This window comes from Macaca nemestrina, chromosome 7 (genome assembly GCF_043159975.1).
Source record: "Macaca nemestrina isolate mMacNem1 chromosome 7, mMacNem.hap1, whole genome shotgun sequence".
NCBI lineage: Eukaryota > Metazoa > Chordata > Mammalia > Primates > Cercopithecidae > Macaca > Macaca nemestrina.
Window position 1 is genome coordinate 34,679,478 of NC_092131.1, and position 24,802 is coordinate 34,704,279.

Sequence of the window (24,802 nt, forward strand, 5' to 3'; positions counted from 1 at the left end):
AGGTGGGGGAGCTGTCACACACACCTGTCAGAGGAGGTGGAGTGAGCTGTCACATACACCTGTCAGAGGAGGTGGAGGGAGCTGTCACACACACCTGTCAGGGAAGGTGGGGTGGCTGTCACACCTGTCAGAGGAGGTGGGGGAGCTGTCACACACACCTGTCAGAGGAGGTGGGGGAGCTGTCACACACACCTATCAGAGGAGGTGGAGTGAGCTGTCACATACACCTGTCAGAGGAGGTGGAGGGAGCTGTCACACACACCTGTCAGGGAAGGTGGGGTGGCTGTCACACCTGTCAGAGGAGGTGGGGGAGCTGTCACACACACCTGTCAGAGGAGGTGGGGGAGCTGTCACACACACCTGTCAGAGGAGGTCGGGGGGCTGTCACACACACCTGTCAGAGGAGGTCGGGGGGCTGTCACACACACCTGTCAGAGGAGGTCGGGGGGCTGTCACACACACCTGTCAGAGGAGGTGGAGGGAGCTGTCACACACACCTGTCAGGGAAGGTAGGGTGGCTGTCACACCTGTCAGAGGAGGTGGGGGAGCTGTCACACACACCTGTCAGAGGAGGTGGAGGGAGCTGTCACACACACCTGTCAGGGAAGGTGGGGTGACTGTCACACCTGTCAGAGGAGGTGGGGGAGCTGTCACACACACCTGTCAGAGGAGGTGGAGGGAGCTGTCACACACACCTGTCAGAGGAGGTCGGGGGGCTGTCACACACCAGTCAGGGAAGGTAGGGGGCTGTCACACCTGTCAGAGGAGGTGGGGGACTGTCACCCACCTGTCAGAGGAGATGGGCTGGCCATCTTTCTGCCAGGCAGCCTGGGATTCCGGGGCAGTGTCGTCTGAACAGGAGAGCCGCACCAACTGCCCCAGGACTGCCTGCACCAAGGAGGGCTCCACACCTGCCAAGCTGATCCTGGAGAGGTGGGAAGATCTGCTGACTGGCGCGAGCGCCAGGACCAGAACCCCCTAAGCAGTGTGTTCCACGCAGACAGCTTGGGGCCCATCCTATCACAGGCACTTTTGGGGTTAGAGGGTCCCTATGGGAGGCAGAGCCCCAGAAGCCCATGGATTCAGGAATCCACCCTCCCCAACTTGCCCCCGGTGCCCCCATGCATTGCTGCCTCAACTTGTTCTTATAGCGGCAACAAGGTAGGTGCAAAGCCCGGGGGTGGGGAGAGGTCGGGAGGGATGGCACACACTGGGTTCATGTGGGGGCTAAACTACACGCTCGACCCATGTGGAACACAATGTTTTTAATTTTGTTTTTAACCTTCCCAAATCCCTCATTAATATGACCCAGTCCCAAGAGTCATCTTGACCAGAGCCCACACCTGTGATGTACACAGGGCAGGAGGTAATGCCACCATTTTACAGGTCAAGAAACTGAGGCTTGGAGAAGTTGGGTGACTTGCCAAAAGTCATGAAGCCAATAAGCTTTTCCGGCCAGACAGGCCCCAGGGTATACTGGTGAGCTCTGATGGAGAACCCCAGAGCCCCCATCTGTACAGATGTCTATTAGACATCAGAGTAGCCTCAAGTCTCTGAAGCCCCAGCTTCTCCATCCATAGAATGATGGCAACAAGGCCCACCAGGCAGGGCTCTCAGGAGAAACAGAAGTTAGGGATGGGGAGGGAGGGCCGGCTGACTTCAGGTTTTAGCTCCAACTGGCACACTCTTGGCCTGGGTGTCCTAACCCCCCGTCTACCTGGGGAAGGTGGGCCTTACCTGTAGGAGGAGCTGTGGAAGGGTGGCGCTGGTGATCCGGCATCTCCACCCAGTCCAGGGGCCCTGGGCTCAAGCTCCTGCCCCCATGGCCATTCTCCAAAGGCCTGGGTGTGGGGGGCCTCCCCTTGCCCAGGCTGTTGGTCTTGCCACCAGAGACCACCAGAAGGCCAGGGCTTTCTCTGCACCACAGCCCCTGTCCTGTGCTGGCTGGGTTCCTGCTCGCCTGCAGGACTGCTGCTGCCACCAACCGTGTGGGTGCTCCTTCCAGAAGCCCCAGGCTGGGGACGACGGGGCCCGTGGAGAGATCCCTGGCAGCTGCTCATGCACTCTTGCTCCGAGGCAAAGTTATTGGCATTGCCATGGCAGCCGCCATACCAGAAGCGGTTACATTGGCCCACAGAAGCAATGAAGTACCAGCGGGCAGCCCAGTCTGCACAAGAGCCATGGGCACTGGGCAGCAGGCACCGCACAGGGTAGGCTGCGGGGCATGGGTGTGATGTATGTCACCGAGGTGCCCAGTACTAAGGCTGCACCCTCCATCCCCTCAGCCTCCGACTCAGGAAGCAGGCCTTTCCCCATTTATAAAGCGTGTCTACACCCCTGGCTGGGGGCCTGACCTGGCCCTGGGATGCAGGACACTTCCACCGGAGTCTGTCCACTGTGCAGACCTGCCCCAGGCTGGTGCCACAGCAGCCTTCACCCACAGAGCTAGAGCCTCTGGGAGGTCAGGGCCAGGGCCCCCTGGGCCAGCTCCCTTGGACCCTTGGCCTTTCCTGCCACCAGACCACCTGGAGTCACATGCAAAGTGAGCCCAGAAGGTGAACCTGCCTGCTTAGCTTGTGATAGGGACACAGGCCTGAGCCACCCAGGGCGTGTGAAGATGCCCAGGAAGGGCCTTCCCTTGTCCCCAGGATGCCGCACTGACTGGCCACTGAGCCCACCTCCAGCACCCAGCCTGCCATTCCAGCAGCCCTCGCCAGCATGGCCTGACCCACCTCTCCACATTCAGACATGACCACGGGTGCCTCCTGCGAGCCCTCACCACAGCCCTAGCCTGGCCTTTGAGGTCCTCGCAATGGTTCCCAGCAGCTCTACTCATTCATCCAGGGCTGCAACCTCAAAGACCTCCCTGCCCCTAGCCTCCCTCCAGCACTCAGCTCCTGCTACTCCACACACATTCCAGGCAGGGCCAGGGCACTCCTGCCCATCCCAGCACTAACTGCCCTGCACCGGCTCTGCCTCGAAGGGGCTGACTCCCAAGCATGAGACTGGCATCCCAGCCCCTTGGGATTCCCACCTCCCACCTCCCACCCTCCCCAGTTCCCAGAAGCAGCCGGACGGCCACAGGCTCAAACTGCTCGATGCAAGAACACTCTGGCACTGCTCTCTGGCCTGGCACCTAGCAGGTGTCAATCAACATTTGTGGAAGGAATGAATAACTGAGCCAGCAGGAAGGTCTTGGTTCTGGGTAGGGGCTGGAGGCATGGTGGGAGCAGAGTCTACCCATCGAGAAGGAGGAGAGGGGGCGTCCACTCACCATGGCTGGGCTGGCCCACACAGCCTTCCCCAAGAGGACCGGCTGCAGCGGCCACGTTGTCATAGCAACAGCCAAACTGGGAGCCCCGGCACTCACTGGGCTCATTCTGCTGGGCCTGGGGCTGGTGGGTGTTGTGGACCTGGGGAGGAAACCCATGATTGGGAAGTGGGCAATGGATCTGGCCATTGTTGGGAACTCTGGGCTGCCATGGGGAGGATGGCAGGAAGGAGAGGCCAGAATCCCAGCCCAGGGGAGACCAGAGGCCAGGAGAATGTTGGATGAAACCCCTGATCCGCCCCAGGCCCATCTTTGAAGCCCGGTGCCCTCCAGAGGATGACCCAGGCCAGCAGGTTTGCAGGGACCTCCTTTCTCTGAGGCCAAAGCGGCAAAGATCCTGGGTCACAGTGACACTGAGCAGGCTCAGGGGCTGGCCTCCTCCCCTCCCACAGGCCAGACACTTACTGTAGAAGCCACTGCCCTTGACCTGGGCCTGCTCCTGGTGCTGTCACTGCCGTACAACTTTGTGCAGCCAGCGTGATGGGGCCCCTCAGCGACAGATACCCTGTCAGGGCAGCACCCGTACCTAGGCAGACATCACACAGCCCCTCACTGCCCAGCCTGTCCCCATGCTCCCTGCATCCCAAGACCCAGGCTCTGAGGCTCCCCATGGTGGGGGCTGACAGGGTAGGGACCCGGGCGGGAGAGGATGTGTCCCTATGTGCAGGGCAGGCCATTTTGTGTGCCGCAATCTCTGCCTACATTCACCGGCTCTTAGCAGCTACCAGGGAGGGCAGTCATGACACAATAAGCGGTGGCTGTGCCCCTCATCACTGGCAGAGCGTCAATTGCACAGCCCACAAAACCAAGAAGGGGGACGTTCATCCGAGTCCGACCAAATGTCAGTTCTCAGCGGGAGTTACAAAACAGAAGCAGACGGGAGACGGGGCAGAAGAGGGGGTTCAAAGGAACCCACCATTTACTCCACACCCACCCACCAGGTGCCAGGAGGCAAGGTGAAAGGAGGGAGGGTGCCCGGCGCCCTCTCTGTGCCAGGCATACTGTGATGCACTTCACCCTCACGGGGGCTCCATCATGACTGTCATCATTCCCAGTTCTCAGAAGAGGAACCAAGATCACAGAGGTTAAGTCACGTGGCCCAAGTCACCCAACACATAGCCGGCGAGTGTCTGAGCTGGGAACTGTCCCCAGGCCACTGGCCACAAAGTCTGGGTCCAGAAGCAGCCAGTCTGAGACAGCACATTGGGGATGCGTTCAGGGCAGGCCATGGAAGGAGGAGAGGCAGAGGGAGGACACCTGCAGGAGTGGGATGACTCGGACCCAATCCATAAGGCAGGCGTGGCGGGGACTGTTACGAAGACTGTGAGGAGCTGGTCGGCCCTCGTCCAGCCTTTACCACAGGTTCCCTGAGGCTGGTTAGATCTGAGAGCTAGAATTGCACCTGGAGCCCTCTCGGAGTCTCTGGCTGTGTTTCCACAGGCTGACACTGCAGCAAGGTGGGGTTTGTGTCCCCACTTGGCACAGCAGGAGGCTCAGCCACAGGAAGCCAAGTCCCCAAGATCCCATGCTCAGGGCAGCGCAGGGAGGAAAGCGTGGGCATCCTGTTCCTGAGCTGTGCACACCCACCCCAGCCCTCTTCTGACCAGAGATGTTGGCTCACCCACGGGGCCTCACCTTCCCTCTTTGATGGGGCAGGGGGAAGACCTGTCTCCAGCACCCACCTGCTCTGCTGACAGGAGACCCCAGGGCAGCCTTGCCACTGTGGCCCGAGAGACGCCGTGTGGCCATCGGGGCAGCACCCATGAGGACTGTGTCTGCAGTCATGGGGCCCTGAGCCCGACTGTAGGGGTCGCTGGTGTAGGGGCTGCTGCAGAGAGGGGGCGGGGCCCAGGGCTGACAGGTGGGTGCCTCGTTCTCCCCTGTGGTCACCCCCGGCTGAGGGGTGTTCCTGGGCTGCCCACCACTGGCCTCTGGAGTCTACAAAGAAGAGGAAGCAAAAGACACACAGTGCCTCCACCTGGCTCCTCCCCTCCACCCCTGACCACGCCGGACCCACCTTCCTCCGTCCCCTGGACCATTCTCCCCTCCACCATGGCTGCACCCAACTGTGGCCTCCACACCCCCACGGACCATCCACTCAGACACAAATACTACAGGGCTGTGAGTGGGGGATAGGACCAAGCTCTCACCCGAGGCAGAGGACTCCTGAGGGCCCAATGGCATTCGGGGGTTGCTGGCAGGGGTGTGCACATCCTGCATGCTGGGGACCTCTGCAGGGAGCCAGGAGGTCCATGCGGGATGGAAAGGGAGGAAGAGAGGATGGACCTCAGCTGTGGCCAACCCTGCCCAGCACTGGCTTCTACCCCACTGCCCAGGCAGGGCCCGGGAACCTGAGACAGCCCAAGGGGAGAGCACCACCCGGGATTTCAAAAACCGCCCAGCCACTCTTCCAAAGTCTCCAGTCACACCGAAAATGCTCATCTTTTTTGAGACAGGGTGTCTGTCGCCCAGGCCGAGACGCAGTAGTGTGATCACAGCTCACTAAAGGCTCAACCTCCTGGGTTCAAGTGATCCTCCCACCTCAGCCCCTGAGTAGCTGGGACTACTATCTTTTTTTTTTTTTTTTTTGTAGCGATAGGGTCTTCCTATATTGCCCAGGCTTGTCTCAAACTCCTGGGCTCAAGTGATCCTCCTAACTCAGCCTCCCAAAATGCTGGGATTATAGGTGTGAGCCACTGCACCTGGCCAAAAATGCTAATCTTACATGTTCAGCAAAAAGTATCAGATATAAAATGTGCATGTGTTATGATCCCAGCTACATAAAACAAAAAACAGAACATACTTTAAAAGAAAAATTGGAAGAAAGGCAAACAATCCAATTTTTAAAAGTGGGTAAAGAACTTACGCATTTCTCCAAAGATGATATGCAAATGGCCAACAAACACGTAAAAAGATGCTCAACATCATTAGTCATCAGGGAAATGCAAATCAAAACCACAATGAGGTCCTGCTTCCTACCTACTGGGATGTCTAACTTCAGAGATTGAAATAACGCACTAAATGCTACCAACCTGTACACTTTAAAAGGGCTAACTGAATGTTATGTAAATTTCACCTCCATAAAAAAATTCCATATTTTAAAAAATCGGATGAATAGACAAAGGATAGAAAGAGACTAGATAATGAGCCAAGCATGGGCTCACGCCTGTAATCCCAGCACTTTGGGAGGCCGAGGTGGGCAGATCACTTGAGGTCAGGAGTTCGAGACCAGCCTGGCCAACATGGTGAAAACCCCGTCTCTACTGAAAATACAAAAGTTAGCTGGGTTCAGTAGCATGCACCTATAATCCCAGCTACTCAGGAGGCTGAGGCAGGAGAATCACTTGAGCCTGGGAGGCGGATGTTGCACTGAGCCGAGATCATGCCACTATGCTCCAGCCTGGGCAACAGAGTGAGACTAAGTCTCACAAAAAAAAAAAAAAAAAGACAACAATGACAAGAGACTAGATAATGAAAACACAAGGCCGGGTACAGTGGCTCACACCTGTAATCTCAGCACTTTGGGAGGCCAAGGCGGGTGGATCATGAGGTCAGGAGATGGAGACCATCCTGGCTAACACGGTGAAACCCTGTCTCTACTAAAAATACAAAAAATTAGCTGGGCGTGGTTGTGGGCACCTGTAGTCCCAGCTACTCAGGAGGCTGAGGCAGGAAAATGGGGTGAATCCAGGAGGTGGGGTTTGCAGTGAGCCAAGATCGCGCCACTGCACTCCAGCCTCGGCAACAGAGCCAGACTCTGTCTCAAAAAAAAAAAAAAAAACCCACAAATATAGCAAAATATTAGTTGTGGAACTGACTGACACAGTGTGTGCGTGGCTGCTGACTATGCATTCTTTCAACTCTTTGGTATGTTTAAAGTTTTTATCATGGTGTCCAACTTGTAAATTTACAAAAAATCATTGTGCCATTAGAATGGGTGGGTTTTATGGTATATGGATTTATTTAAACAACATCCCTAAATTTTTCAAAAAGATTTTTCATGACAAAATACTGTCAGAAAATGCAAATGGATAAGTAGATAAAATTAGGACAATACGAATGTTTTTTTAATGCTACGTAAGAGAAAACCTGTAGGACCATCCCCCAAAATCATGCTCATCGCGAAAGCTGCTATGAGTGCTTGGGAGGCAGGGTGCCCTTCCCTTCTATTTGTGTGCTTCAAATTTTCCAAAATAAGCAGATTACTATATAATGGAAGAAAGGTATAAAGAATAAAATAAGTGGGTCAGGCACAGTGGCTCACACCTGTAATCCCAGCACTTTGAGAGGCTAAGGTGAGAGGATTGCCTGAGCCCAGGAGATCAAGACCGGCCTGGACAACATAACAAGAGCCCATCTCAACAAAAAATCAAAAAATTAGCTGGGCGTGGTGGCCTGCACCTGTGGTCTCAGCTTCACAGGAGGCTGATGTGGGAGGATCCCTTGAGCCCAGAAGGTGGAGGCTGCAGTGAGCTATAATTGTACCATGCACTGCAGCCTGGGCAACAGAGACCCTGTCTCAAAATAATAATAAAGTAAGTGAATATTCCATTCCCACATGGACTACATCTTGCCAAAATCCCTAGAAATATTTATCTATCTATCTATCTTTTTATTTCTGAGATAGAATCTCGCTCTGTCTCCCAGGCTGGAGTACAGGGGCACGACCTCTGCTCACTGCAACTTCCACCTCCCAGGTTCAAGTGATTCTTGAGCCTCAGCCTCCTGAGTAGCTGGGACTACAGGTGCCCGCCACCACGCCCGGCTAATTTTTGTATTTTTAGTAGAAATGGGGTTTCGCCATGTTGATCAGGTTGGTCCTGAACTCCTGGGCTCAAGTGATCCACTTGCCTCGGCCTCCCAAAGTGCTGGGATTACAGGCGTGAGCAGTTGCACCCAGCCCCCAGGAATATTTAAAACAATGATAATTTGGGGTTGGAAGACTCCAATAGATATGTGGTGAAATCTATTTTTTTTTTTTTGAGATGGAGTCACTCTTGTTGCCCAGGCTGGAGTGCAATTGTGTGATCTCAGCTCACTGCAACCTCCGCCTCCCAAGTTCAAGCAATTCTCCTGCCTCAGCTTCCTGAGTAGCTGGAATTACAGGCGCCCGCCACCACACCCAGCTAATTTTTTGTATTTTTAGTAGAGATGATGCTTCACAATGTTGGCGAGGCGGGTCTGGAACTCCTGGTTTCAAGCGATCCTCCCACCTCAGCCTCCCAGAGTGCTGGGATTACAGGCTGGGATTAAACTTCCCTGGCCTTTTCCTTCCTTTCTATGTGAGTCCTGCTAGTTGCTGCGACAGGCTTAAGATCACCTCTTTAGAAGCCAGCAAGGCCCTGGGGAACAGACTGGCTCCATGGAGATCTGAACCCCTGGGAGTCCAAGGCTCTCCTGCTGGTGAGCCCCAAGGGCCAGGCCCCGGCTGAGGCACCAGGAGCCCTCAGGATGGTCAGTGAGCCCGAGCTCCCCGCAAGGCCTCACCACCACTCCTTCCCACCCTCTGCTTAGCTAGCAAGCACCCCGTGTGGTCAGCCATTGTGCCGCATGAGCCACCATGGTCTGGAAAGTCCCTCTTTTTAACCACTGTACAGACGGGCAAACTGAGAATCAGAGAGGTGGGGCACTGGCCCGAGGCCACATAACTGGTCAGCAATGGAGTGGATCGAAACTCAAGCCTGCTGGTGATGCTGAGGCCACTGGTTCTTAGCCACACCTGTCACATGTCTCATAGAAATTCTGCCTTCCTTCACCTCAAGGTCCCTACGGCTCAGAGAGTTCCCATCACGAGTGAGTCAAGGCCAAACATGCCTCTCTGCAGTATTGGGAGGCCACCCCTCCACCCCCATCCCAGCTCAGCCACCACCCACATCCTTCCTCCATGTGGCATCCTCACGCCAAGCAAACGCCGGCCTCAGTGCCCTTTCTCCAGCAGGCCCTCCTGCCTGTGAGGCTCCCTTCACAGTGGGACGGGGATGAAGGGAAGAAGACAGAGGCAGAAGTGGCATGTGGAGACACTCCTTCCTGGACTGCTTCCCTCCCTCAGCACACAGTCAGTCACTCAGTCATTCAACAAACATTCACTGAGTACCTAACCGTGTCAGGTAAGTTCTATGGGGGTATAGAGAGGCATATGGAAGCTGGGGACCCAGTCCTCAAGAAGTTTATAGTGGGTAGGTCTGACAAGCCGTATACAACCACAGCAGCACAAGGAAACGAATCTAAGAGTCCCACAGAAATGACAGCATGCTATGGGGGCTGGAGGGGCAGGGGGCACGCCACTGCTGAGTGGAGGAACGCAGGGCTGCCTCGTGGGCTGCACACCAGGCGGGCCTTACAGATGGCAAAGGGTTCAGCGGGGGAGACGTGGGAGAAGTGGGGTCCAGAGGGATGACAGTGCAGGCAGAGGCCCCGAGGCAGCACATGCTTGTGGGTTCATAGCCAGTGGGAGAGAGGTCGGGCCAGGCTCCTCCCTGCCCTCCTGTCCTTACCCTGGGGGAGATGACAGGGCTGCGTGTTACAAGGCTCCACATCCACAGGCTTGGAGTGCTGCAGGCTCCCGCAGTGGCTGGGCGGCCCAATGGCACAGATGACCTGTCGCCTCCGAGTGCCCGAGCTGCAGCTCTTGGAGCACTGAGGCCCAGGGGTGGGAGAGAGAGACCCTAAGGGTGAGGCTAGGGGTGGGGACCCACATGGAGACAGGCAGGGGAAGGAGCGCAGTGGCCCGTGTTAGGTCCAAGGACGGCGCTCGTGTGCAGCCACCTGCTGGAGGCCAGGCTCAGGTAGCAGGTGTGGGGTGGAGAGCGCTCACCAGACCCCAGGCGCCGACATGCCAGGCCTGGTCCCTGAGGAGGGGGCAGTCCTCATGCACGCAGGGCTCGCTGAGAGGTGGCCGGTCTTCCAAGGAGCACGCTGCAGTTTGGAGCAAAGAACCCCCATGACCCCGGCAAGTCACGCTCCGCCTCCGGACGCCAACGCCACAGCTGACAGAGCACTGCAAGGACAAGGCTGTCAGCAGGAGCTCGGCCCTGCCCTGAGGAGCCACGCCAGGTCGGACAGCTAGCAGCCCACCAGCCTGGCATGGAGGCAGATAGCACCCACTACCCATGTCCTTCCCAGGCCCAGAGAGGCTGAGTCACTCCCCTGAGGTCACACAGCCTGAACCATGGCTACTGACAACAGACTGAGGGTGTCACCCATTTATATTTTCCACCTGTTTGCAACTTAAATATACGTAGGTGCTAGAAGCAATGACTGACAGCCTAGACACTGCCAACCCCTCCCTTGCCCCCAAACAACACACCCAGCTTCTTCCTGCCCTGGGATCCTGGAGAAAAAGGAAGAGCCCTGGACCAGTCATCCAGGTACTTCTGGTCCCAGCCTTGGCCACAGCTTCCAAGATGACCTGACAGGTCACTTTACCTCCCAGGACCTCAGTTTCCATAGCAGAGGACAAGACCCCAGCCCTTCCCTGCTGCTGCCCAGGCCCAGCACCAGCCCCATCCGGGCCAGGGGCCTCACCTCTCCCCAGGGCTCCGGGCTCCAGGCTGCACAGCGCTGCAGGTTGCAGGCCTGAATGGCAGGGGGCTTCCCAGGCAGCCCGGAACACTCAGCCTCCTCCACAGCCTCCTGGACGCCGGTCCCGTCAGACGAGATGCAGTACACAGAGCGGGACTGGGAGCCTCCTCCGCAGGAGGCCGAGCAGGGCGCCCATGGCCCTGCCTTCCAGCTGGCAGGAGGGGGAATCAGGTAAGGCTGGCCCGGGAGCATGGGCAGAAACCCAGCCCTGAGAGGCACAAGCCCTCACTCACACAGGTGGCCTGAGGATGCCCACCCCTGCCCATCCTCTGAACCTCCGGCCTGAACAAAGGCCACGACCCAGGCGCTCCTTAGCATCCCCACCACCGGGCCAGGCTCTCTGAGCGCTCCCCACAACTCGGAGCCCCACGCCACCCCCTTGGCTTTCCGGTCCTCAACGCCATCCCCCTTTCTCCTTCCCACCAGGTCCCTGTCTCCCAGTCAGACTCCATTCCTCTCAGTCTGACCTTAGTCAGGGGCAGCTCCTGGAGAGGGTGCGCTCACCCACGCGTGGAGCAGCTCTGCCGGGCCCCAGGTGCAAGGACCCGGAGGACAGAGCAGCCCTGTGGCCCCATGCAAAGCCAAGCCTGCCACCATCCCAGGAGGCCCACTGCCACCAAGGCCAAGCGGTGACGGGTTGGCACCAACCCTGCGGGGAGCCTGTGACCTGCAGGTTACCTGTTCCCACATACTCGCTGGGCCCCAGCAAGGCGCCACGCTCCAGGCCGGTGCAGGTAAGAAGTCCTTTGTGCACGAACAAAGGCATGGCCGACGCCAGCAGGCCCTGAGGCCCGACCCCTGGCCCACCCCTCGGCATCTGCCAAGCCAAACCCTCTGCTGGCTCAGACAGACAGGGACCTCTAGAACCTTCTCCAACCCTCCTGCCACCAAGCCTGGGTGTTCTGAGTACTTCGTGGTCACAAGAGGGCAGAGAGACCAGACCTGGGCTCAGGCCCATTCTCTGCCTCCCCCAGGGAGAGCTGCCACCTCTCCCACACCCCAGTAACAGTGTGGGGGGCCCTGGACCCCCGCCTCTTTGTTCTACACCTAAAGCAGCTTGGAGGCCCTGTTCCCTTCCCACCCAAGTTCTTGGGCCCCATCATAGGTAGAGGGGCTGGCAAGGCCTCACCGCTTGGTCTCTGGGCAAGGGTGAAGGTTGCAGGAGCGCCGGTCGGCCGGCCGTGGCTGGCGCTGGCACATGTGGTCGGGGTAGGCCTCATGGTCGATGGTGCAGAACACCAGGCGGGACTGGTGACCTGAGCAGAGGCCCGGCCATGGCGGGCAAACACCAGTCAACATTCACTAAGCATGTTCCCCGGGCCAGGCGCCATCCTGCACTCACCCCGTAGGTCATCCCCATTCAGCCTTAGATGACCCCCCAAGGCAAGTGCCACCATCATCCCCAACTGGCAGATGAGGAAACTGAGGCTCAGAGAGTTTTTGCTGTGAGTGAGAGAGCCCTGCTCTGGCACCTGATCACTGACCCCAGGCCCAGTCTCCGTTCCTAAGGGAGTCCATCTCCTATGAGATGCCGCTGCTTCTGGGAAGCCCCCTCTGGTTCTATTCACTTAGGCTGGGGTCCTTCATGGAGTCCCCCAGATCCCTAGGTTTTCCTCAAAGCCACCCCCATAACACAGAGATTTCTCGCCTGCTCATCCATCTCCCCAGGAGGGGCTGCGACTTGCTCACCCATGGCCATGGGACCCGGCACACGGGGCCCACACCCTCCCCTGGTCCATCCACGCCCGCACCTCCGCCACACTCCACGCTGCAGTCACTCCATGAGCCGTGGCTCCAGCTGAAGCCAGGACCGGGGTGGCGCAGGGGCAGGTGGTACTCGTAGTGCACGCCGGGGTTGGGCTCCTGGCTGATGAGCTGCCATGGGAGAGTCCTTGTTGGGGTTTGCTGCTGCGGGGCACTCCCACACCCACCACAGCCCCACAGCCCCCTGCCAGGCTCAGGCCCAGAGCCACTCAACCCCCCATGTACAGAGCTTGGCAGCCTCTTGGGGACCACGAGCCACCCACTCACCCTCTCTCCCCACACCCCCACTTACCTCAATGACCAGGGGCTCCGAGGTGGGGCCCCGGGCATGGAGCCGCTCGGGGGCCAGGTCCCCCTCAGCACCCCGCTCGTAATGCAGGATGGTGCTGGCTGCCGGCAGGGCCCGGGCCGCCTCGATGGTCCAGTGCCCATTGAGATAGTATTCCCCACGAACATTCTTCACGGCTGCGCAGAGGAGACTGCCTCAGTCAGCGGCAGGAGGCACGGCCACACCTCCTCCGGCAGCCCCAGACCTGCCAGGACCTAACCCCAGGCTCTCACCCAGAAAGTTCCTGCTGGCAGCAGCCTCCTCGATGAGGATGCTGGTGGCACCCGCGGGAACTATGAGGATCTGGTTGTAGCCTGGTGGGGGCAGAGACACAGGTGCTGAGGGTGCTGGGCTATCCCTCCCCCGGCACCAAACAGCAGGAAGGAGTGGCCCCCAAGGACTCCAAGTGCCACGCAGCACAGAATGGGGGCAGGGAGGGTACGCAGGAGCCAGACCGGGCCGAGCTGCTGGGAACCGCAACCCTGGCAGAAGAGGCTGCAGTACAAAAGCCAGGGTGGCGGGAAGGCTCAGGGCACCTGGAGCACACCGGGAGCGGGAAGAGATGGGGAGAGCATCCAAGCAGTGGCAGGAGGTGGGACTGCACAAGTGGGCAAGGGTCCTAACCAAAGGCCACATGGGGCCTTTCAGACGTGACCTGATATGGTCAGAGCCTTCGGGTGCCATGGGGGCCACTTGGCCTGGAGCCTAGGCCAGAGCAGGGACAGGCAAGGAAGGGGCAGACAACAGCCCCTTGTCGGAACCACCCCCACCTCGGCTGAGGTCATTAGCGTCAAAGGTGCCTGTGACGGGGTAGCAGGTCGTGCCGTCACCCCCACACTGCAGACACTTGTCCTCCTGCTTGGATGAGTCCAGCTCGTGATCACAGCCGACAACCTGTGGGCAGAGACGCGGGAGGCATGGGAGAGGGCATCATGGCCACATCAGGCCTTGGGCCCCGTCACACCCTAACCCCAGCACCCACGCAGCCCAGGCAGAATAGGGTGGTCAGGAGTGATTCAGTCACAAGCCAGGGGACTGGCCTGTGACTGACAATACATTTATCTGCTCAGCTCCCATCTCCCCTTCTGGTAATAACGCCCTGTTTTCCTTGAAGGGCCACCTCTCTCCCGCAGAGTTTGAATGGAGCTCCCCAAATGTGGGTCTGGGGAGGCTGGAGTGGTTCAGGGTAAGTCCCAACCCCTGGTGGCTGAAACTCCTGGGAATGAGGCCCCCTTTCTCTGGGAGGGGCCAGGCTGCCACAGCAGAAGTCCGGAGCAGCTGGCGGCCACCTCCACACCTCCTGGGAAGAACAGACCCGATCCTGCTGCTGGACCCACGGAGAGGAAAGCCGAGTGGCACCTCATTCATGCACCTGCGGCTGTCCCTGTTGTTTGTTCTTCTGAACTCGGTTTTAGCCGGATTTCTGCCACCCAGAGGGTTTCTCTTATTGTAGGGCTAGCATTCTCCAAGAATGAAGGTGAGGGGCCATAGGGCATCTGTGATGCCTGCAAGGTACCCTAGGAGCTGGGCTTGGTGTTCTGGTAACTTGAGAAGACACCAAGCTCATGGCAGCTACCTGGGCCTGTGGGTGATGGACAGGGAAACACCCGCACTGAGCCCCCAGGCAGCCCGGAGGCAGGGAGGGGCTGGGGGACCACTCACCCGGCAGCTGCCATCCACACAGACATCCCTCTTGCCAGGCTCGCAGGGCGTCCCGTCGACCACAGCCTCCCTGTGCTTGTAGTAGAAGTTCTCCCCCTTGGGAATGCAGTTCAGTTCACACTTGTTTGGGGCTGGGGTGGGCAGGAAGGCAAGACTGAGATCCTGAGGTTGGATGACGCCCCTCCCCAGGGCCCAAGGCCTACCCTAGCAACAGGAAAGCATGGGTCAGAAAGCCCTGCAGCAGCCCCCACCCAAGGAGAAGGGGCCGTCTCCCTGAATCTGTCGCACCTCTAAGGATCAAGTCGAAGAAAAGTCCCAGGATAAAGAAAAAGCAAAGTACTTAAAGAAGTCTATCTCAGCATTGTTTATCACAGCTGACCGGGATAAGGAAAAAGCAAAGCACTTAAAGAAGTCTACCTCAGCATTATTTACCACAGCTGAGGTGGTTACAACAGGCTATTTGTTGTTTTGTTTTGTTTTTTTGAGATGGAGTCTCACTCTTATTGCCCAGGCTGGAGTGCAGTGGCACGATCTCGGCTCACTGTAACCTCCGCCTTCCTAGTTCAAGCGATTCTCCTGCTTCATCCCCCCCAGTAGCTGGGACTACAGGCACGTGCCACCACACCCGGCTAAGTTTCGTACTTTTAGTAGACATGGGGTGTCACCATGTTGGGCAGGCTGGTTTTGAACTCCTGACCTCAGGTGATCTGCCTGCCCCAGCCTCCCAAAGTGCTGGGATTACAGGTGTGAGCCACCGTGCCCGGCCATAACAAGCTACTCTTTAAACAAATTATCAATGGAATATTACACCTGCTGACTATGAAGTTGCAAATGATTGTGAAAACTATATGGTGTGGGAAGATGCTTAAAACACAGAATGCAAAACGGTGATTAATATGCAATAATTACAAATATGTAAGTGTATATGGAGAGAATGATGTGAAAGGGGCTAAGATGAAATGCTAACAGTGATCTTGTGAAAGGGGCAGGATGAGGGTAACTTTTTCCTGGTTTTAATGTTTTTCAGATGGGATCTCACTCTGTCTCCCAGGCTGGAATGCAGAGGCACGATCAAAGCTCACAGCAACCTCCACCTCCCAGACTCAAGTGGTCCTCCAGCCTCAGTCTCTCGAATAGTTGGGACTATAGGCACATGCCACCATACCCAGCTATTTTTTTTAATTTTTTTTGTGGAGACGGGGTCTTACTACGGTGCCCAGGCTAGTTTAAAACTCCTGGGCTCAAATGATCCTCCTGCCTCAGCCTTCCAAAGAACCAAGATTACAGGCAGGAGCCACTGAAACTGGCCTGGTTTTAATTTTTTTCTTTTGGAGACAAGATCTCACTCTGTCATCCTGGCTGGAGTGCAGTGGTGTGATCTTGGCTCACTGCAGCCTCAACTTTCTGGCCTCAAGTGATCCTCCCACCTCAGCTTCTTGAACAGCTGAGACTACATGTGTGTGCCACCATGCCTAGCTAATCTTTGTATGTCTGGCTAATCTTTGTATTTTTGGTAGAGATGGGGTTTCACCACATTGCCCAGGCTTGTCTCAAATTCCTGGACTCAAGTGATCGTCCTGCCTCAGCTTCCCAAAGTGCTGGGATTACGGGCATGAGCCACTGCATCCAACCTTAATTTTTATATTTATCTAAATATATACATTTTAAAACAACCCAAAAGTACAAACAGGATTATAATCATCTCCACACCATGGAAGGTATCCCTCTACTATCTTTTTAGACTTTCCTCTGTGTTCCAATTTTTCTATCATGTGAATATACTCAAATTATTCTTGACATGTGTCCACTTCAGGATCCAGAGGGAATATTGAAAGCTAGAGTCCCACTGGGCCACGCCCGCAGCCATGATCCCCACCACACACACACACAGAATATGAGACTCCCACTGGGCCACGCCCACAGCCACGATCCCCACCACACACACACACACACACACACACAGAGGATATGAGACTCCCACTGGGCCACGTGCACAGCCACGATCCCCACCACACACACACACACACACACACAGAGGATATGAGACTCCCGCTGGGCCACGCCCACAGCCACCATCCCCACCACACACACACACACACACACACACACACAGAGGATATGAAACTCCCACTGGGCCACGCCCACAGCCACGATCCCCACCACACACACACACACACACACACACACAGAGGATATGAGACTCCCACTGGGCCACGCCCACAGCCACGATCCCCATCTCACACACACACACACACACAGGATATAAGACTCCCACTGGGCCACAGCCACAATCCCCACAACACACACACACCCACCCACACACGCACAGGATACGAGTGCTCATTGATCTGGAATTCAGAGTGCCACGGGGTCTCCAGAGGTCACGCGCAGCAAGCAGGGAAAACGAACACTCAGAAGACCTGTCTTGAGGAATCTTCTGATTCATCTAAAATGCTTAATGACATACCTGTTGGTGCTTACGTGGGTGTTTTTTTCCTGAACTGTATTTATCTAAAAAGTAATGACTTATACCCTCCTCAGAGGTACTCAGACCATCTCCTCTGGCCCCCGGATCCTTGGTAAATGAAGTCTTGGTGTACCAAGTCCCTTCCAGCCCCTCCTGCAGGATGACCGGGGGGCACCACTCCTACCGCTCCTGGGGCTCCCCACATCCGTCTCTGTGTGACAGGAGGAACGCTTCCATAGCAGACTGAGCAAAAACAGGGCTCAAAATGGTATAGACACACCATAGCTCCGTTTGAAAATATACACACATAAGGGGAGAAAGGATGGAAAGACTCAAACTAGCTGCCATTGTGTTGCCACGGGCATGCGCTGGGGGAGCGGGGGTGACTGGTGATTGATTCATTATGGGTTTGATCGATGGGGTATTTGACAAATGCTGGCTCTGGCAGCACATATACTAAAATTGGAATGATACAGGATTAGCACAGCCCCTGACCCCTGAGGAGGTAATGGTGTGCAAATTCATGAAGCATTCCATATTTTTTTTTAAAAAATTATCTGGGAGGCTGAGGTGGAAGGATTGACTGAGCTTGGGAGTTCGAGGCTGCCCAGCTGACACTGCACTGCTGCACTCAAGCCTGGGCGAGAGCCTATCTTAAAAAAAAAAAAAAAAGAAAAGAAAGAAAGGAAAGGAAGAACAGGAGAGAAAGAGAATGAGAGAAAGAAAAACAGAACAGAACAAAAAGAAAAAAAAGAAAAAGTAAGACCTCTTGTTCTGTCACGAGGGACCTCTGCAGACCCTCTCCTCCCAAGGTGGGTCCTGTGGTCTAGAAGATTCCCTGTACATTGCGAGCCACCCCGCCCAGTAAAAAAAAATTGGCCGGGTACAGTGGCTCACGCCTGCAATCCCAGCACTCTGGGAGGTCGCTGCGGGCGGATCCCTTGAGCCCAGGAGTTCAAGACCAGCCTGGGCAACATAGCGAGACTGTCTCTAATATACGTGTGTGTGTATATATACATATATATGAAAAACGCCTCTATAATACGGCAATAGGAACTGTGGCATCAATGTATGGATACAAGAGGGCCCCCGAGAGAGGGGTCCCGGCCGCGCTCACCGCCGTAGTAGGGCAGCCACCGGTTACCGCCGCCCCTGGAACTCAGCTCCGTCGAACTCCGCGCACTGCTCGGCCCGGAAGTCCCGGGCGCCATCGGGGCAGCTCTGCGGGGCAGAGGGGAAGTCGGGGTCCAGGAGGCGGAGTCCGAGGTCCGCCCACCTCCCTCCCCGCCCTGTCCCCGCCGCCCGCCCCAGCCAGGGAGCCCAGGAATCTCCCTGGCCTGCCCCGAGCCCGCTGGAGGTGGAGTCTGCCCCCCAGGACCCCCGGACTCCTGTGCGCGCCCCTCCATGGTGCTCTAGGCTGTGGAAGACAAGGCCAGTCCCGGGGGCAGGGTGAGGAACGGGCTCCCACGCAGCCCTGCTGTGGATTGGCAGGAGGAGGACCCCAGGCTGGGCCAACCGGGCAGCCCCCGGCCAGAGGCGGGCATCCCTGTGGGGACGTCGGCCGGGAGGGGTTGGGGTAGCTGGTGCCCTCGCCCGCACCCCGTGGGCTTTACTCAGTGCGACAAGAGCGGTGGCTCCGGGCGGGGCCCACGCAGCTGGGCGCCTCCATCTCTCCTGCGGGACCAGAGCACCGGGAGGACCCGGACCGAGGACCCAACGTCCCCAACCCCCGTGCTGGGGCTCCCTGCAGGCCCCAACTTCTGCAGGGCTCTCCAGTGGGAGCAGCAAGGTGAGAGGGCCGACCCCTGGCGGGGCGTGAGCGGACCGGTGTTGGTACTTGGGAGAAGCGGGACTCAGAGCCCTACCCGCCCTGTAATTTGAATTTAAGGCGGGACCACTCCACTGCCTCTTACGGCAGATTCCCAGAGAAGACTCTGCATGAGATGTAATACCTGCGTGAGATGTAATACCCACCCGCCTGGCACAGCCATCCTGCGATCTAAGCAGGACATCAGTATAAGGCTTTTAGGATCATTCCTGGTCTCTCATTCCTCCTCACATAGGGTTCTCAGGAACAACCCCTATACTGGGACAGAAGGCACCTCACTACCCCTTCTGTACCCCACCTTCTCCACTGCCCTGCCAGAGTGCATCACACACAGCAAGCACTTAATAAATCGCTTGAAATGGGGAACATCTAATACTTGGCAAAGAAGCCACAGGAATTGGAATTGCCGGTTGAAGATTGTTTACTGGTACCACAAAATTGACTGCACCTGCCATAGGGCAGGCAGGTGCAGCTCAGGAGCTGGAGACCAGGGGCAGCAGGCAGCACCTGTGCTCCAGCTCAGAGTGGAAGGCCCTGGGAAATGGTTTGATTTCCTGTGCTGAACTGATGCTGCTTCCAGAATGAATCTGCTGCTTGGTGGGTTCTGCTGATGTGGCCAGTGCTAGCCTAGGCCGTGACTGCCTAGCCTACCACCCAGAAGCTCCTGCTTTAACAAGCCGGGCATTTTCGTCTCTCCTACCTCTGGGAGTAGCAGGGGCGCTCCCGGAAACTGACGCCCCCTCCACAGGTCCGGGTGCAGGGGCTCCACTGGCCCCAGGGTCCCCAGGTGTCACTCTGCCGCCTCACCTTGGGAGCCTGCAGAAGACAGGACCATGTATCAGCAGTGCCCACTCAGATCCTGAGCCCAGAGGCCCCTCCAAAGGATGCCCGCCTAAAAACACTCTCTCACCCATCAAGGAGCCTGGGATTCTCCCTTCCAGGGCCCCACCTTTAGGACTCAGCAACACCGCCGGGCACCCCAAAACATATTCCTTTTCAGAATTAGCCTGCTTTCCTCATAAGCAGCTGAAAGCCAGGCCTGGAGGGCAGGAGCAGGAGCAGCTGGGAAGGGTTTGGAGTTTCAGGGACCACTGCGGGGAGGAACCCTACAGCCAGGGGCAGTTTGAGGGTCCAGGCATTTGTGGGTTAACTGTGATGTAGGGGACGGGGCCCTAAAAGAAAATAAAGGGAAGCAGCATGGGGGGGGATCCTGCTAATCTGGCAGAGACTCCAGGGGTACCCCAATATTCATCCCCTCTACCCATTGTGAGAGAACCCTTGAAAACTTGACTCAGCTGGGTACCTGGCTGCCCAAAATTTAAAAAAAAAACACTTTCTAGACTTCCTGCAGCTAACTGTGGCTACATCACTTAGTTCTCATCAGTAAGATGTAAATACAAGTGTTGGGCAGCTGCTGCTAGTAATCTCCTTAAGAGAGAGGCTGCATGAGCCTTTGTCCTTTTCTCCTTCCTCCTGTACTCTTTCAGGCTGTCTGGAAAGCAGATTTGATGGCTGGAGTTGGAGCAGCCTTTTAGACTGTGAGGTAACTTGGAAATAGAGGCTTCAAACAGTGAAGCAAAGATAGAAAGACTCTAGAGCCTGGAGGATTTTGTGCAACAGAATAGCCCCAGACTTCTGACCCCTGGGTATTTATATGAGAGAGGAATCATGTCTGTCTTATTGAAGAACTGCTATTTGAGACTCTACACAGGATTATAATCCTAGCAGATACATTTTCCCACCAGAAAGACTGGACCTCTTGTAGCTGGCATCAGGAATCCACATGCCACACACACATTATCTCATTTCATCCTCACAACAACCCAACAGACGCCATTGCATGAATAAGAAAAGTGAGGCAGAGAGAGGAAGCCACAGAGGAAGAAGTGGGCACAGGAGCCGGCCAGTCTCACTACAGGCCTCTGCTCCCCTGCCGGGGCTGTGCCCCCACCCACTTGGGGGAATCAAATGAGACGCTAGATGATTCCCTGCAGGGTTGGACAGGGATTAGATGTAACTTCACAATTTTGCCAGGAGGCATACGGTGTACATGCAAACATTTGCTGGAAGGGGACTTTCTTTTAGGGTATCACCAGAAAAGGCTCTCAAGGAAATCAGAGAAAGAGCTCAGTGGTCACATAGAAAAGCGGCTGGGCGCAGTGGCTGACTCCTATAATCCCAGCACTTTGGTCTCAAAAAAAGAAAAGCAGGCTCTTCCTTTCATGGTGATCCCTAAGCAGCTTCGCTGGATCTCAGGTGAGGAAGGAGGTTTACTCATCTCTGGTGCCAAACATCTAGTTATCCTTGTCTTATAACAAAACCCAGAACCCTGAGGCAGAACCAGCCATGCACAGACCACGCTAAGCTTGCCGAACCACACACACCAGCAAGAAGGACGGGCTGGCCGGATGAAAGGTCTTAGCTTTCACTTTGTAAAATCATCTACTCCTTCAAGTCTAACTTGAACACAAATCTCTAAGCTTTCGAAACCTGTGAGCCAAAACATCAAAGTGTTCTCTCAATGAAAGTTAAACTGAAATTTACTTGGATCAAGTTTCTGTTTCACAAGGAAGATGCTGAGTGTTGAGCGTGAAGGATGACGTTCCAGAGACAGCCTGCGGCCCCAGCTGGGATTCCGGCACCCGCCCCCCACGCACAGCCTCAGCCCACATTTTAAGTATTCAGGAGACGTCTTCAGGGGTGGCTGCTTTCTTAGCTGCTGGCCTGGGCCTGGTTGTCAATTACCCTCTGACCAAGGCCTGTTTGGATGTCTGTCTTGGCTCCTTGGCACAGCAGCCAGCAAAATCCACCCTTCCCCGGAGCTGGGCTGGACATACTGGTGTGGCCAAGGCAACGAGGGGTACCCCTGCAATGGAGCCACCGCCTGGCCATGAGGATAAGGCGGGGGCAGGACTGGTCTGAACAAGGGCCCCCTAAGAGACATGCTGTTTCCAGAATGCCCTCTTGCCTCCTGTGCCCAGCCCCCGTGAGGCAGGTGTCCACTAGCCAAGAGCCCTAGTCCATCCGTCCCATTCTAGAACCGTGCTCTGTCCACGCACTCCACACTGTCTCTCCAAGGAAGGAAAGCACCTTCAGCCACAGGCAGCATGAGCACACTGTTGCTCTGTAATTACCCAAACCATGAACTGCCCGACGTGGTGTGAAGCCAGAATGAGCTGATCCAGCCAGCCTCACCTGGGGCCTGCCCTCACCTGTCTCATGCTGCTCTAGGCGCCCCGCCCATGCCTCCTTCAACTTCCACCTGGAGCCACTCAGGGGTCCCCTTTCCTGCTGCACTGTTTCCAGGGGAATCAAGTGCCCAGTGTGCGTGTGTGTGTGAGAGACAGAATGCATGCACACCTGCGTGCAGGTGGGAACAGAGGCTGAGGCCCAGGAGCACGCAGGCCACCGCCTTTATTCATCTGCTCATTCTGTTCAGGCTGACCGTTGGCAGCATAGGTGATCCAGAGAAGGTGCTCGGACTGAGTGGCTCCTGTCCCAGCCACGGAGGGAGGCAGTGGAGCTGTGAGCGGGGCCACACCCCTGCAGAGTCACAGACGGCAGGGAGAGAAGAATTATCCGCCCAGGCTGCACCCAGCCCCATCTGAGACTCACACTAGGAGGAGGCGGCAGCCGGATGAGGCTACTCAGCGCAGCCTTAAGGGAGAAAAGGTTTAAGAGAACCAAGGGCACTTCGGAAACCTTGATTTGTTTCATCTGCATGAAAACCTCTGGGGTGGGCATTATTACCCCCAAATTAGAGCCGTCTAAGGCTTGATTATTTGCCTACGGTCATGCAGCTGTCAAGGTGGCTCTGGGATTTAATCCTGGGGCCTAGACACTGTCCTGGTGCCCCCTCCACCTGGGCTTTGGCCTTCATGCAGCTGGGCCACCAGCACGTGCTGAACGACCTGAGAGTGGCATTTAGGAAGCAAGGTTCATGGGGTGGCAGAGGGGACCGTGGGTAGCTGGCAGGTGGTCGAGAGGACATGAAAAAGGCTAGCTCTGGCCCACCCTCCGCTCCAGCTGTGGCATATGTTGGGTTCACAGGGCTCTTGAAGTGCCCAGTCCCATCTATGGGACCCACTTCTAGTGGGAGAAGTGCCCACTGCCATCTGTCCTGCTTGCCCCACACAGCCCTGCAGAGGAGTCCTTCTTAGCCTCCACCCACAGACGCCAAACGTGGCATTTCCCCCTGAACTCCTCAAGGCAGAAAACAGTTTGGGTCCTTTCTCAGGGATCCTTCCTCTCTCACCTCCTACCTGCCTCACACAGGGGTGGGCAGGGCTGTGGCTCACCCTGGGAGATTTCTCCTGGGGCAGGACAGGGCCCAGCTGACTCTGCGGCTTCTATTCTGCCAGGCACCGAGCCAGGGCAGTACCCAGCTGTGCAGACCCTCTCCTCCCCAAAGATGGGGCCTGTGGTCTAGAAGATTCCTTGTACATCCTCAAGACCCAGGGACCTTCTCCAGAGAGCCCTGGCCTTTGGGCCCCTGTTAATGAAACAGCAACTCTGACCACCAGCCAGCTTCCTGTGTCCACTGTCTTAATTCGCAGTCTAATACGGTAGTCACTAGCCGCATGTGACTTTAAATTAATTATGGCCAGGCGCGGTGGCACACGCCTGGAGTCCCAGCTACCTGGGAGGCTGAAGCAGAAGAATTGCTTGAACCCAGGAGGTGGAGGTTACAGTGAGCGGAAATCATGCCAGTACACTCCAGCCTAGGTGACAGAGTGAGACTCTGTCTCAAAAATAAATAAGTATTTTAAAAATTTAAAAATAAATTTAATTAAAGTCAAGTAAAATTAAAACTCACTTCACCCACTTTCAAGTGTTCAATGGACCGAGGGGCTACCTATTGGACAGCAGAGAAACAGGACATTTCCGCCATCTCAGAAGGTTCCATAGGACAGCCCTGCCCTAGGTGCTACCCTAAGGGGAAAGCAAATGACTGGCACCCCAAACCTCTAGGCCCAAACACCCCAGCTTAGGGGAAACTGTGGCTCCAGGCAGAAGACAGGTGTCTGGTGGGATGGGCCACCCAGCCCTGCACCTTGACTGGTTCCAGCATTGCCCCCACCTGTCCTTCCACCTTGGAAAACCACCTGGGGGAGGGGGTTCTGCAGCACTGGCGGGGACTCCATGGAGTGCTCCCACCACCTTCTGAAGGAGGGAAGCCCTGAGAAGGTGCCATTCCTACAAACTGCGCTCTGCAGCCTGACGGGCCGTTCTGAGCACCCTGGCCAGCCGGCTTCAAGGGCCCAGCCCTTTCTGAGGGAGCTCAGCGGCGCGGGCTCGCCTCATCCCAGCCCATCGTCCCTTTTCTGGGGACGCTGCCTGCGGGTCCGCGCGTCCCCGTCCCCGCCTCCCCTGCAGGGTCTTCCCGGGGACCGGGCAGGGCCGCACTCACCGAGGACCCGGGCGCTGGAGCCAGCAGCAGCGGCAGGAGCAGGAGCAGCCGCATCTCAGCCTGCAGGAGACGCAGCGGGTTAGAGCGGCCCGGGGCTCCAGCAGCTGTCCTGGGGGCGGGCGCGAGTGTGTGGGCGCGTCGCTCCCTGTGGCCCACAAGTGACCAGGAGACCCGCAACGGGACCGCCGGGCGCGCCTCGGTGCACCGCAGAGAACACAGCGTGCGGGCGCCCCGCCGGACAGCTCAACATGTGAGCGAGAAACGAACGGCCCATCCGCAACTGGCAGAAGTTCAAGAACAACTTGTTTCAGGGTTCCAGAGGGATAAAAAAAGAGAGAGCAATTAAAAATACTTCTATGTGGTTGAAAAACAAGGAGTTCAGAATCCGAGTAATTAGACTCACTATTTTAATTCAGCAAGGTTCCTTTCAA

At 56.6% G+C, this 24,802-nt stretch overlaps 1 protein-coding gene across 1 annotated transcript in view; it reads right to left on the bottom strand.

Moving 5' to 3' along the window:
* The window catches only part of LOC105494290 (papilin, proteoglycan like sulfated glycoprotein), a 35,224-nt gene extending 10,772 nt beyond the window's left edge, over positions 1-24,452 (bottom strand). Inside the window, 21 exon segments of the mRNA XM_071099897.1 lie at positions 788-925; positions 1,738-2,215; positions 3,275-3,413; positions 3,737-3,857; positions 5,014-5,269; positions 5,482-5,562; positions 9,826-9,967; positions 10,146-10,328; positions 10,856-11,063; positions 12,042-12,168; positions 12,664-12,787; positions 12,969-13,141; positions 13,238-13,318; positions 13,775-13,898; positions 14,667-14,797; positions 18,251-18,275; positions 18,277-18,354; positions 18,746-18,807; positions 19,662-19,777; positions 22,322-22,504; positions 24,372-24,452. Of these exon segments, the coding sequence (XP_070955998.1) occupies positions 788-925; positions 1,738-2,215; positions 3,275-3,413; positions 3,737-3,857; positions 5,014-5,269; positions 5,482-5,562; positions 9,826-9,967; positions 10,146-10,328; positions 10,856-11,063; positions 12,042-12,168; positions 12,664-12,787; positions 12,969-13,141; positions 13,238-13,318; positions 13,775-13,898; positions 14,667-14,797; positions 18,251-18,275; positions 18,277-18,354; positions 18,746-18,802 (2,666 nt within the window). The 5' untranslated portion in view covers positions 18,803-18,807; positions 19,662-19,777; positions 22,322-22,504; positions 24,372-24,452.
* Between the last annotated feature and the right edge of the window lie 350 nt (positions 24,453-24,802).